We start from the raw sequence: 14,950 nt of genomic DNA, 5'->3' as shown, positions 1-14,950 counted from the left end.
ACCGGTGGTCTCACTACCCTTGCTTGGGAGAAGCTTTTTTTCTTCGTCTTGTTTTGGTATTGTAACCCGACCTTCGACATTGACCGCAAGAGCAAATGGGGAATTATTGGATGCTAAAATGGCTGTCGGCAGGAAGTTTCGGTTGAAAACCATCCTTGAACACAACGGATGCTTCGGGTTAGTGTCGCAGAGGTAGATTGGTGTAATTAAAGTGGGTTGATAGTTTTACGTAGATCTTACAACGTTAAAAAACTGTGGTTAAAACAAATCGATAAAAGTACACACTCCTTTCTGCAGCATGTTAAGACAAGCGCCACGTGCATTGCATACATTCCGGCGTTGTTGAGCAACCAATAAAAAAATGATCGCCAAGCACTTCGCAAGCTTTTTGAAGGCATTTCTTTTCGGGCTCTGTTCCTATTTTTTGTCGGTTCAAAGTTACTGGCGATAGAAATAAATCTACCTATCATCTTCCAGCTTTCGAGCGCCGGAACGCTTGAAACTTTCATCATAAATTCCATCACATTCCTCCAGCCCGCTGATCAGCAAATTTGGAAATTTTTCGAACACTTGAGGCTACGAAGCTGCCTCTGCCACTTTTCTTTTTCTTGCATCCAACAAACCACTGCCAACGGTTACGTCCAACCGCAATCTTTTGGCTTTTGCTTGCCTCGATTTCCGTGTGTCGGTGAAAGCCGCCCCGCGTTGGCGTGCGCTGGCAAAAATGGAAAATTATAAAACAATAAAGACAATAAATTAACGTGATTGTTCGCACACTCAGTGCGAAAGTTCCTCCCCGTAGCCCGTATGCGAAAGATACATACACATCAGTGAAGGTTCGGAGCGAGCAGGGTTTCGCAGCGTTCGGTAGCTGTCGGCAAAACGGCCGCCCGCCATCGACAGGGCCGCCATCAGCCCTGTGAGGACGCCTGTGCTGTGCCCCCTTTTCATTATAATGTTCACCGGCGGAGACAGTAAATTATGCAAATTTCTATATCCTTGCTACCATCCCGGCTGGTGGCGTACCGACGGCAGCTACCAGCTACGTCACTGCAAAATGCTACCGGTTCGATATAATGTAGATGGCCCGGAGCGATATGTACCGCTAGTGGTAGTGCCGTGCAGCATCGTGACGCTGCGTCACCTTTCGCTCGCTGTGTGCAACGTGGCGGGGCTGCAAAGTGCTTTCTTGCGGTAAAGTGATTGTATTTTCGGGAAACAATTTCCGTACAACCGTGCCACCAAAAACCATTTCCCTTTCTGCCACGGGAGTTTGAATGGCATTCGGGACATTGTCGTTTAGCAACGCGTACAGTGACGAGTGCAACAGTCGGTCACCCCGTGCCGGCTAGTGTGACAATCTCATATTGATTTTATATTAATTTTGTGAAATGCAAACATCAAACGAATCTTTCGGAAAAGGATTACGTTCGTGCTTCGCCGGTTAAGGATACAATTATCACAAACATCCTGCCAATGCCAGCTTAACGTACCACACTGTACCCTCAACCATGTGCCACGTTCAATCACGACATAAAGCCTTTGCTTTTCACATCTCTCGTCTCGTACAAAGTGAAAGTTTCCACACAACGAACCAACGGGTGAGGTCCTCAGAAAATTGTTTCCGAGGAAATTTTACCAATATCTGCGTGTGTGTGTGTGGGCGCGCCCACCCATCAATACATATCTCACATGCACATGCTTCGCCTCACAATTTCGTCGGAATTTTCCCATTTTGTACCACGGCTGCGAAAACGGCCCCGAAGTTCAGGCTTCGACACACTTCTCCAATTAATCATCAGCAGCGAACAGGGAGTATCGGTGGTAGCGGTACTTCTTCCATACTCACCAGAACTCATTGTGTTGTTACCACCGCACCCCGCACCGCCACCTAGAAGAAAATGCATTGTTCGTGCTTTTAAAAATGTATGTTACCACATTTTTTAACCCTGCTCCATTGTTGGTGAGGTACTTTCTTTCGAGACAAATTTCTGCCTGCCTTCCCTGCAAACGCTTACTTCTTCATTCTGCACGCAAATTTGTGCAATTTTATTGCGCGACTGTGCTCTGCGGGCAAATGTCTTTCCGGAATTAATCACTAAACGGGCACTACTAAACAGAATGGCGGGAACAGAAGGGAGGAAGGAGTTTATCCATAAAGAACGTTCGGGTTCCGATAGACTGGGACGGTTTGTACCGTGATCGGTCGTGGCACTGTGTTCGGTGGCCGCTGTGAGCGAGTTTCTGCGCCAAGCTTTTCAATTTCACGATCAATCCATGGCCGGTAGGTGGTAAGGTTGGTGAACAGATGCGGCGCATGATTGATGTCGGTGGACCAGGTCAGCAGACCCTGGACGGTGCGTCGTAGTTTGCCATCTTCCAAGAGCTGATCGCATATCAGGGGAGAGCCGCTGTAGTCCTGTAGAAAGTAGGAAATTGTTAGAATAGTTTGCATTTGGAAAACAAGACCAGAAAAATCATTCATAGCCAGAAAAGATTAGTACATTTTAACGTGAAGTGTCGTTCAGAGTTGGACTTTCATAACCAAAATACTTCATAGAAGTTCAAAACGTTTTTTTAATCCCTTAGCTCATTCAAAACTTAATGTAAAACTGCACTTTTTACAGAAATTAAATCATATTAGACTAAGCCACAATACAACAACTATAATATCGCCTAGAGTGTAACAAGCTGCCAGAGTTTTGCAATAGAGGGCGCTATTGTGTAATGGCTCTTAGTACTTAGAGAAAATTTTAATCTTATCTTATAAACGAACAAAAACGGATGTTACAGAGCATAGTAATTTATTCCTGATTATTGTTCAACTTATGAATGCATTAGCAAAACAAATAAATAAAAAAACTTGTTAAAAATGTTTCTAAACAAATTCAAAACAACCTTTATCGATTACTAAGCCAAGAATACAAGTTCCATATGAAATCGCTCTGTCTTTCACTGAGCTTCAAATTAACCAATCGTCACTAACAATTGACCACTTCATCACACACAGTCGCACGACCCTGTTGCGAGCGTACACTAAACCACACATTCGTGAGAGACCAAGAAAACCGCAAATGTCGAAAGCTGCATCGTACACTCTTTCCTTTGCGAGCGAGCCAAACCGCCAAACGACACAGTGCCCTCGAAACGAACCGTCCAACTAGCTCCCCCAAAACACGGAAACATGGAAAATCCTTTACGCAAATGTGCCCGCACCCGCACCGTTGCCTGCCCGGGCGAAAGCAATCTACGCCATCGCCAAGCAACAGTGTTCCGATTGCTGCCGGTCCGTTTCGGGTTTCGGTCAAGTACACTTACCACATCTATGCTACGGTTTTTGGCCGCACCGTAGCCGGCGCACAGATTGCCATCGTGCTGCAGATACTCCCGATGCTCCGGCCGGCACTCGGTGGCCGGAAAAATGCTAATATTTGTCGTAACGTAATTAGTGCCATCGTTGGCCAGCCAGTCGTCCGCGCCAGTGCTGCCAGCTGCCGGTGGTGGTTGTGCGGCCGGTGCCGTGCTGCAGATTTGGATACACCGATGCACCGAACGGATTGTGCGGACCCAGGCAGTCCGGTATGACCATGTGTGTGTGTGTGTGTGTGTGTGTTGCACCGGGAAACCATGGTGAGAAAACCGAGAAAAGATAGACGGTGCTAATTGAATAAACGACGTTCTTTCGATGAAATTATTTAATTCAGATTTTAGTCAAACACGAGCTGCAGCCACGGAAACCCCTCCGGGAGGAGAAAAGCGTTGACCAAAAGCCCGATGGCGGTAGCCGGCGTTTCTCATTAGTGCTACGTGCGGTGAGGTTTCCGCCTTCCCGAATGGCGAATGTTTACATTTTACGAGGACAAAAGGATAAGATGGACGATTCGCTGGTTCGCTGGAGGTTAATTCATAATGAAACCGGAAGAGAGTTATTTAATCAAGAGAATAATTGTCACCAAACAAGCTGCAGTAGATCACTGCTTTTTTTGGTTGTGGTTTTAAGAAGCTCAAGTCAACCACCAATGGATGGACAATGGTTCAAATTGCTTGTGCAAATAACTCATCTCTAATGAGCATGGATTAAGATGTACATTGTATGATGGGGCAAAAATTCATTATGAACAACGTTTTACGTTACAATGTTCCATAAAATTGGAGTAAAATGAAACTGTTGAACGATTAAGACATGATCAAAACAGAACATTAGTATTACAACTCATTAAACATCACTTTAACTTTAACTCATTAGATTTCAAATTTCAATAAAACAAACAGTTTCAAGTTTCAATAAAAACACAAACAAAATGTTTTGTGTAACTAGCCTTACTAATTAAACTACTTTTTGCTATAAAAAGTGTGCTATAAAAGGAAGCATTTCTTATGGCAGGCTACAAAAGCACTGGATTGCTGTCATTTAGTATTTAGTGTTTCATTATTATTACATATATTATGATTTCAATGACCAAATTTTTAATTTAACTGAAATAAAGAATTGCATGCGCCTGCCTCGATATCTCTACTACAGTCCTTGAATACATTTTACTATTCAAGTATCTATACATTCACTTTGTATTCAAGCAAGCCATGACTTGAGACGAGAAGCTTTTTGTTATCTCTTACAAAGAAAGTTGAAGTAAAGCTAGTAAAAAACCTCTTTCTTTGGCAGGAAATTTAAACAAACCTCGAATCGAAACCGTAATCCTCGCCCAATGTAAGACACAATCCCGGAACGTCCCGATTCCCTATTCCCCACAGCATCACAGCACCCCCTCCGGAGCTCTAATTGCAAAGTCAAACGAAAGCCCACCAGCGAAACGTTCCAATTTTCAAAACCGCAAAAACAAACGAAACAAAAAGGAAGGGAAAACTTTCCTGCTCAGCTCAGCCCTCCCCTGACCCTTTTGCGCGTAATGCCCTCGGTGCGATTACTTACGTGCTTGGAAGGTTCGTCTTCCGCAGCGACACGGTGTAGCAGGCGTGCTCCGGGGGGCTCCGGGTGCTGGCTGGCGACGCGGCAGCACGGTCTATAATTGATGATAAGCAAATAGACGCCGGTGTCCGTTTCCGCTGCGCTCGGAAAAGTTGCGTCCTGGCAAGATTTGGTCGTGGTGCGTCACCACCACCACCACCACCACTGCCGCCGCCGCTGCTCCGTACGCTAACTGGCCGCGCTCGCAGCCCACCTGTCGAACCGATCGGTACGGGAGCTTCCGTTGGCGGAGCGCTCGGCGGTGGCTCGAGCAGCAACAGTAAAGCCTGCAATTGGTTAATAATTTATTTTTATTCCACCAGTAGTATCATTGGCAGTCGGGGGGGGGGGGCTACAATTTGTGTTCTTTCTCATCGTAAATATCCCAACTGCCTATAAGAGTATGTGCTGTGTGTGTGTGTTTGTGCGTGTGTACGTGTGCTCATCGAGTGAAAGGTTTTTAGTGCGGCATCCTGATCATCCTGAGAATGGGATGGAGCAGCATTCTGCATCCAATATTCATTAGCAGAAGCAGAACTGAGCTCAGCCTCGGTGTGCATCCGTAACCAGATGGTAGCGCTGCTGTACAGCAATCGGGTTGTACGTTTCAATTAATTTCATCTTTCACTTTCCGGAGCGGAAATGAAAGAACGCTTTTGTGCCCCTCCACTGATCCATCCTGCTACTTGCTCCGAGCGGAAGCGCCGCAAGGGGAGGCGTTCTTTCATCTCCACCCCAAACCTTCGCAAACGATTCACCCCATGCGAGGATGCTGTCCCGGGTGTTTATTGATATTGCACTTCCGTTAACAACTTGTCATCACACCGAAACATTCTGCAGCTGCTAAAGACCACCGCTGTCGGGGCGGAACAGACGACACAATCACGCACGAACGCATGAGTTTGTTCCGCCGGGTACAAGTGGCGCACTCCTGTCCCCATACAAAATTGCAACAAACACCGCCAGCAGGACCGGGGAAAGATTTCTGATCCCACACACAGAAGATCCCGAGGATTGCACTTCAGCCAAACCTGTCAACCGTCACAAGCCGTGTCAACAGAGCGAACCAAAGAGCGAAGCTGAAAGGGAAAACAGCATCGTGCTGCGATGGATGCTACGCAACACACACACAAGTCCCAGAAAACATCAAAGGATGCCATCACATGCCACCATAGAAGGAAGTGGCACCCGGGTGGGTAAGGATCTGTTCAAAAAGAAACAATCATTTGTCAACTGGGTCGCCGACACGGGGTAGAGACATATGGTGAGTGCTGTTGCAGGAGGGGTTTTTGCAAGCTCCACCACTGTCCGCTTTCCAACGCGCTCATCATTCAACATTCAGCACGTCCTTTTTCCCAATCGGAGGACGTCGGAGGACATACCCCGGATGACAACTACAATTCCATTCTGTAGCACTTTGTGTACGCATTGTTACCTACAACATTGTTCTCGAGCCGCTCGAAAGTGGTGGCAAATTTCTCCGGCAACAGTATCCTGCCCACGGGCCACCGCGTCGCTTCCTCGGGCCGCTCCGGTGCACGTTCGCTCCAGACGATCAGCTCTTCCGGTTGCTTGCTGAAAATTTAATTACAATTCCATGAATGTATCCACTACTGGTATCGTATGGTAAATAAATGTAGAGTATGTAAAATAAATCTGATTGGCTAAAGAGAGGGACGCCCGGATACGTGATTGTTGGGATGCAAGGGATCGCCTCGTCAGTACTGCACCCGATTGTTAGCAAAGCAAAGATGTGTTGTGTGTTACGGATTAAGCAAAGGGAAGGGGGGGTGGACTGGGATTGGCCACGGTTGCCATGCCATGCTACTCAAACACAAATTATTTATTGTCCAATGGATGAGTGCAGCGGGGGAGGAGTATGTAATTACAAGCTTATGTCATGTTCTTTGTATGCGAAACGTTTAGCCGAACAACAGGATCTTTTGACATGCATTCTAATCGGCCAAATCTGGAGATAACGTACGAGAGCAGTTGGAAAATGCTACGTAAAAATCAAACATACGAGATAAAAGATATTACATTTCAATTGCAAAATGATCATTGAATCTTCATACAACTTTACAAATAACAAAAGAAACAATATTTAGACAGTAAATAACATATTTCATTAAAATTTTCATTTCCTCTTCGTATCTAAAGCATGCAGCCACGTTCAAACATCATCATGCCGATCTTTGATTATGCATCGTTTGATCCTGGTATGCTGTGGTAATCGTGCGCCTGCAAGGTAGGCTAAACACACAACTCTCTGCACCTGCTGCTAATGAACGCTTTTAATGTGCTCTCAGATTGCATACCTTCGGGGCGGTGGAAGGATAGCAAAACTAGTAATGAGTGTGGTTTCATTTGTTTGCACACCATTATACGGCGATTGATCGTATTCCTGTTTTCTACATGGTCGAAACGAAACATTTTCCTGGGAAAACAAATCTGAAATCAATTACCTACAGTCCGAAGTACTTTATTTTGATGAGGAAAACTAAATAAAGAACATTTCATTATGTACTCAATGCGAGCAAAAAAAAAGTACGAGAGATGTTTAATAAGATCAGTTATCGACTTAAAACGACTTAAAAATCCTTTTGCTTTTTTTCACACTATACCCTTTGTTTATACCCTGCTTGGTGGATTTTAATCTAGCTACTTTCAATTTTCCCGTGACAAAGCCCCGGCAAAGTGCCGGTTGAAATATTGTCGGCAAGCTGATACTGATTACGAAGCGCGACCAACCCCGTCGACTCATTTTTCGTTTCCCACGAACGCACTCGCTGTCGCTTCCACGCCGCAAAAACCCATCAATCCAACGCTCGAACGGCTCTCGAAACGGCAATATTCCCAAAATCACACAAACCTTGCCCGCGTCACTTCCACCCCCATACTAAAACCAGTCAGCGCAAACGCAAGCGACCGGAAACGGATGGAAACGCATCAGTGCGAAAAATCATTCCACCGAATGGAGCACAAGAGGATGGCGTACAGCGCAAAACCTCAACGAGCTGTTGGTGCGGGGAGAGAGAGAGAGCGAGAAAAAGGGAAGCAAAAAATTCTATATCTATATACAACAGAAACGATGTGAGATAAGGACTTAGCGCAATCATTATTCATCTCTCTATCCTCTAACCGGGAGCAGTACTAATGAGTAACGAGCTCGCAAGGTCGGTTTGCCGCGCACCACACTACCAGAAAGAAACGACGACGGTCCGTAGAAGCTGATCCCGGATCACTGCCGTGGTGGTGGTGGTGGTACGAGTGAGAGACCCTCCACCAAAATGAAGACAAAAGACTACTAAATCGTAAGTAGCGAGTGCTTGGCGAGGGACAGAGAGCGAGCACGGCCGCGGCAGTGAGATAATGGAAGGAAAACATCACAAAACGCGCGTCTAATCAGAAAAAGGATTTCCATAGCACCGGCACCGCAGTATCGTAGTCGTCGTTTCGGTGAAAAACTCATTTCCTGACAGGCGAACCGAAACCTGGTTCCAACACTCACAGAGAGAAACACACAGACACACAACCAGAGTTTGGTTTCATTCCGGTTTTGCCAGAACAAATGAAGGAAACGAATCCAACAGCCACCGTTAAGCCGATGCCACGGATAACTTCACTCAGCACCGGGCGGCACAATCGGAAGAACCGGTCGGTCGCTTTTCCGGCAGTGTGTGCGAGTGACGAAAGCAACCGCCGCACAATGCCTCGAAACCCAAGCAGCAGCAGCAACACGGCGAGGATTTGGGAGGGAAACAAGTATATTACTTTTAATCAATCATTAGTAAAAGCAGCTTTCATTTGTCTTCGGTTCGGCGGGTTGGCGTGCTCCGGCGTGCTCTCTTTGCCCCTATATTATATGCCGACAGTTGGCCGACAGCCGACCAAGTCTTACCACGAGTACCACGTGTGCGCTGCTCGAGGTGGCCGGTGAGGCCACACACAAACATTCGCCATTGCCACAAAAGCGTTAAACACGGCGCAAAGCAAAGCAAACAACAACAAAGTCAACCACATGAAGGAGCGTTGCTGCCGGCCGCCATCACCATTTTCGGAAATGAGAAGAAAAATGATGGATATAAATTTTCCTTTTAGCAGCAGCAAACCATTGTAACCAAACAAATGAAAATAAACATTCTGCTTCCAGGCCCCCTCTTTTGTCGCAGCCTTCAGGAGCGCCAGTGAAGTACGCATATCCTTTACGCCAAGCGAAATGAGTCCTACAGGCTTACAGAGCACGGGGGAGGTGACTGTACAAACAGTACAAACGGTCGACGGTCGCCGAGTTGCTTGTGGTCATTTTGTTTTCCTTTATATCACGTCTATGCCTCCTCTTCTTTTTCTGTCCTTTTACCCCCAGTATCTTCCCCATTCACAACCACTCGGCTGACGGCTGACAGATTTGCACCGCACAACGGACCTCTCAGACGGATGAAAGCTGGCAACGGGAAAAAAGGATTCCATTTTTCTTCGCCAAGTCCCGCACTCCGCACAGCCAGGCCTCGTTTGTATCATGGATTTAGTGTTTGATGCGATTCTGTCACACGGTACATTCATTTCTAGTGCTACCAGAGCTCGACCAGACCGGGAAGCAGCGGCGTTTGTGCGCTTTATGTAATTAATGCGCGTAAGTGGTGTTTGATGCTGTGTACGTGTGGCTCGTCTGTATGTTGCGCTACACGATCCGCACAATTACAATCTATTCGCATCATTACTTGGAGGGGTGGGCGAGAACTACATAGATTAACTGTGTAAGCGTCTGCAAGTGATTTGTCTTCGTAGTGTATGCGCGATTAAAATCACTTTTGAGTTGTTTTGCGCTCTCTGTACGCGGCGAATGAAACTCTAGGAACTGGTTGCTTGGTTTGGAAACAGTTTGAAGTCACTAGAACTTCTGTAGACTTCCAGTAATATTAGTGAGCCTATTTAGATGTGCCACCTAAAAAATATTCCACCTAGAAAGCTATTCCTGTAGGATTACCTATTGACTTTTGTATTTACGTCATTTGAGGATGTTAAAGAACGATTAGACATTGAGCATATAGATGTAACGTTAATGTCCAATTCCATAGTATCTATCTTTTACGGTAATACACAAAGTGAAGTCTCCCAAAAGCCAGTCTCGTGGTACAGCCGTTAACTCGTATGACTTAACAACATGCCCGTCATGGGTTCAAGCCCCAAATAGACCGTGCCGCCATACGTAGGACTAACTATCCTGCTATGAGGGGAAATCAATTGAGCCAAAAGAAGAAAGAAGAAGAAGTCTTTCAATCCTGCAGTCTCTCCAATATGAATTATTTCCTCGGGAGCCTCATTTTATATACAATTTTAGCTGAATTCCTTCGTATGCATATTTTTAACCAGCTAGATTTTTTTTACAAAACTTTAAGACTCCTGAAGTTGAAGCAACCAACGGCATTTCAAATAAGGTTTTAATTCTTCAGTCAAAAGAAGTAATGTGTTAATATCCTAGTTTATTAGATACTCCTTTGGAACAAGTTAAGTTACATTCTCTGAAGATGTAGGTCACACTGAGCTGTAGGTTCCTTCAAGGCTAATTTTAAAAGAAACTTTACTGTAAATCTTTGGCACGACTAGTAGGGTGATATCAGGTAAAATCAATAGGAAAAATTCTGGTATATTAGCTTAGAATACAATAGTTTATTCGATACCCAGAACCTGCAAATCGTCTTATCACAAGAATAACTACAAGGTGTATTAGATTACTTATCAGAAGTTATTAGCTAGCCAATCAACTCCCTGCCTCATACGTTCTGATGTATTAAGTTCACTATGTCCACGAACTACTACACGATAACTCTTGACACGTATCACTGAGCTGCGGTTGTATCACCTCATCATCACTCAGCTTCACCCGTCGCAGTACGACGCTTTTATTATTATTTTGTATCAAACAAGATATTTACTACATCTCGTTAGTACAAGAAAACTCTGGAAAGCGATTTATTAAAACAGTTTCAACTTCACCGCTGAAAGTCCCAACAACCTGTATATTACGTTTTCCTGTTATGGTTCTACATCTTTCTCACGACTGACTGTAAGCACCTATTTCGTACAATGGGCTACTTCCTTACAGCTTATTACACAAGCTGCGTCTGCCAACCTGTCCACCAGCAGGTCAGAACATGTGCTTTTAACGACATACTCACGCATAAGAAGATCAACAAAAGAAGAAGAAAAAAAGAGCACCGAAGAAAACATCATCTCAATCCACCCGTAAGGTGCCAACCATTGTGCTTCCTGCCAAACGGACGAAAACTTCCTCGATTACATGCTGTAATTAAAAAAGTTTCCGGCACTCGCCCCTCTTCCACCCATCCCATCATCCGCACTCCCACTCCGTTCGAAAGTTTAACCCACTCAGGAAGCATCCAGGAAGTTGGTTATTTTTGTTCCCATTTACTCGCCGCTCGCTGATTGTGTTTTTTAGTCTCGCTCCGATTTCTTGACTCCCTGGCAAACGTTCACATCAACGGGAAACAAAAAATCGGAAAACAAATTTCACCTCCACTTTGAGTATGCACTTTGAAACAGCAAAAAAACAACAAGGAGAGCGAAGCTCCAATTAGAATTGTTACGTTGCGCGCGTTACACGCCCCGAAGGCAACTGCTTGCAAGCTGTATGCTGTAATTGCATGTGCAGCATAAATTCCGTTTCCACATCAATTCATTTACGCTCCGTGATTGGTTTATGTTGCGAAAGCGATAGGAAAATTGCTTGCTACGCTTTTAATTTCAAAGCTGCACAAATAGCGCATAACTAAGCTTTCGTACCATCATGTTAGACGGCCAATAAATTTGTGTACAACAATTCGCAGAACAACTGTTACCATCGTTTTGGGTTGCAGGAATACGCTGTTTGACTGTTTTAATTCCCATAGCACCGGCAATAAAAGCGTCCCCGTCGATCCGTGTGTGATGAATCTCGGAGCTGTTGAACGAAACTCAACACCCAACTGCATACACTGTCCCGGTTTGCCCGTTCAATTTATTATCTCCAATATCTCCTGGCCGGTGCAGGGAAAGGTGTACGTAAAACCCATATCATCGCCACACCACTGGAAGCTTTCACGAAGCCGGGACGGTTTGTTCAAGCAAATCACGTCATGGTACCACCACACACAACAACAGGCAACAGCTAGTAACAGCAGTCCTGTCCCTCCCACTCCAAGAGACAAAATGGAGCTAAATCCCGGACAGACGTAATCATTTCAAGAGTCATCGACCATGTGCTTTTTCGGGAAGCATTGTGCATTGTGCGCTCCGTTTAACCTTTTGCCTACCTTGCAGGCGCACGGCGGACCGTTTGTGTACGTAGAATCGTCCTTTTCCTATTGTCGCATGCTGGTTCAATTGCTCTCGGTTGCTCTTTCTGTGCCCGTGTGGCCCGTGTCGCTCATAACCCAGGGCTCATCTCTCGGAACGAGGCCAGTGTCCATTTCATTATGTACGATTATGTGGTTTTAAACTCGTTCGCCCAAACCACAGTGTCTTACCCGTACGGTAAAGGCTACGGCAAAGGATAGCGAAAGGATAAACGGACCAGCGATTGCCAGCGATTTGTAACGCAGGTTGGGCTGGATCTACCTGTCCGCTGCCGAGGCTGCCCTTTCGCCGTAATGCGGAACATATTTTCGAGTGCAATCGAGTGCAGACCCCACGACGGCCATGGCGCACGCTTGCGAACGCAAAGCCCAACGGTTCCGCTGGTCGAGCCGGTGCAACCAGTGTCGCAAGTGTCATTTATTTAAAATTCAAATTAATACTTTCGTACCGTGCTTTGTAAGCAGCGGACCATCGGCAACAGAGGTAGGCAGACTAGAACAATATTGGGCCCACTACACGTACGTGGCATGGCAGAACATTCGTACGTACACAAGCAGAGGACCACGAATCGCATCGTGTTTGCATATTGCTTTGCGCCTGAGAGGATAGTGGTCGCTTTCCAATGGGGCGCGCCCATACGCTCCCGAGCAAATAAACATTTAAGCAGCGGAAATGCATCTTCAAATCCAATATTCGCCAGCTTCAGTGGGAAGATCAGATAAAAAGGGTATTTTCTGTTACAGAACAGAAAGAGCTACAGTGTGCTGTAGGGTTTTTTTTATCCAGCATAGTTGAACATTATTTGGGTGAAATAATTAAAATAGTAAAAACAATGCATCGTTTAACCCATGCCCTAGCACATTGCCAAAACCTGTACCGTTGAAAGAGCAAAATATTGTAAACCTTTTATTTTTCTTTCTCCATCGTAAAGCTCGCAGTAACCTCTTAAGTCGTACAACAGAACGAGACCGTACATCGTCGGACAACGGATGCAATAACGTTTTAATTTCCCTTGCATTCCAAAGAGCAAAACAGTCAGGGTACCCTTAGAGCTTGCTGCACAACTCAGCATACCGTTTTGCATTGTTTGCGAAGAATTGTCCAGATTCTCCTGGCCGGACTTTCGAGTACGCCGCCGGACGCCATCGTCAAACGGTGCGGAACGTAAAAATCTTCATAACATTTTAGCTTGCACCCGAGACCCCGAACGGATGATATTCGCATTTCTGGAGCTCACAACTCGACCCCTGGTACGACTCATGGCGATGCTTCCAAAGCAACCACTTCTGGGAAGCGTTTACCTGTACTAACTACTCCAAACTACCACCACCATATTTCCCTTAGAATAGGGTAAGCTTTCCATGTGTAAGCCGGTACTTACTTTATAACACACACTGCAGTTGTTAATATTAAACTCGGATGGATTAAAGCGCCAACACAGACGGGATGCTTCGTTTCAATTAAACCGACCCGGAACAGCCACGGTGCTCGATTGCTGGCAATTGAATTTTGCTGCTACAGAAAAGCGAAGGGAAGAGAAGGAAAACAAACGTGTGCAACGTTTATATTTAGTGGAAGGATTTTTGTCATGATGGTAGCAGAATATTGCAGATATTTTTTGTATTTGTAGGTTTTTTTGTATATTTGACGACAGTTGTGTAGTGTGATGGGAAACATAAAATAGCCTTTTCATCGTTTAGGGTGCTGCTGAAGAGGCATGTGCTGAATGTGTAATTAGATTCAGTTTGACAATAAAGGTTCCTCATCTGAGATGGTGCGATAGCGTAATTGTCTAGGGCAAATCATTTTAAACACGATCATCATGACTTCAAGCCTCAAATGGACCACACTTCGTTACATGAACTGTGACCTTCTTTTGAGCACAAATAAACTCAAGACATCCTTACAAGAAGAAATGTAAGCATAGAAGTTCCAAACGATTGCTGCAGGGTTTTTCACCTACTTCGGATAGTTTTGAAACTATCCCTGAATCATATTGCAGTTCAACTCACTACAGTCATATTGCAATACTACATATGAGAGTGAACCAATTGAATTCAATCATTAAATAAATTGAATTAAATCACGATCTCTAATAACTTTAACTGTGTGTATTATCTGTGAGTACTGTGAATCTGTGTATCATGTGTAGGCTACTTTCCACTCATTGAAGTAACTCACGCTTTGAGTGATGAGCTTCAATGTGAGTATATAGATATTATAAAAATTGTTATCTTTAATGTAACAAAAGCTATTGACAAACAAGGATCTTTCCATCAACCCACAATAATTACAGGGTCAATTAATTCAATTATGGTACATGCGTCTCTCGTCAGACAACAATGTACGCCAAACAATAACGATATCTATTTTACTCCTCCTTTACAGAGGAAAAGAGCGGCCTCAAGCAAGCGGATAATAGTTTTTAGCAAAATGATCATGTCATGGGACAGATTAAACCTGAAACGAAATGACCAGTAATAGGAATGATTGTATTTTTTTCCTTCTCTCTGTTCCGTTTTGTTGCACCAATCATTTACCACCGTAACTGTGAGATACTTCCCAACTGCAGCGCGCTGTAAAAAGAGACCTTCATCTTGCGATACAATTACATTACCACCTCCCGGG

At 44.9% G+C, this 14,950-nt stretch overlaps 1 protein-coding gene across 5 annotated transcripts in view; it reads right to left on the bottom strand.

Moving 5' to 3' along the window:
- Positions 1-2,014: 2,014 nt before the first annotated feature.
- Positions 2,015-14,950, bottom strand: part of LOC120958521 (uncharacterized) — a 34,327-nt gene continuing 21,391 nt past the window's right edge. For 4 of the 5 annotated variants that reach the window (XM_049610242.1, XM_049610241.1, XM_049610243.1 and 1 more), the window contains exons 5-9: positions 13,704-13,837; positions 6,406-6,541; positions 4,931-5,253; positions 3,319-3,523; positions 2,015-2,419 (exon numbers count right to left, since the gene is read on the bottom strand). In XM_049610242.1, coding sequence (XP_049466199.1) covers positions 2,150-2,419; positions 3,319-3,523; positions 4,931-5,253; positions 6,406-6,541; positions 13,704-13,837 — 1,068 coding nt within the window. In that variant the 3' untranslated portion in view covers positions 2,015-2,149. The remainder of the gene's footprint in view (positions 2,420-3,318; positions 3,524-4,930; positions 5,254-6,405; positions 6,542-13,703; positions 13,838-14,950) is intronic. The other variant, XM_049610245.1, reaches the window with a different exon arrangement.

Source organism: Anopheles coluzzii, chromosome 3 (assembly GCF_943734685.1).
Source record: "Anopheles coluzzii chromosome 3, AcolN3, whole genome shotgun sequence".
NCBI classification, from domain to species: Eukaryota; Metazoa; Arthropoda; class Insecta; order Diptera; family Culicidae; genus Anopheles; species Anopheles coluzzii.
The sequence above is the reverse complement of the archived record's forward strand: the minus strand, read 5'-3'. Positions and strand labels throughout refer to the sequence as shown.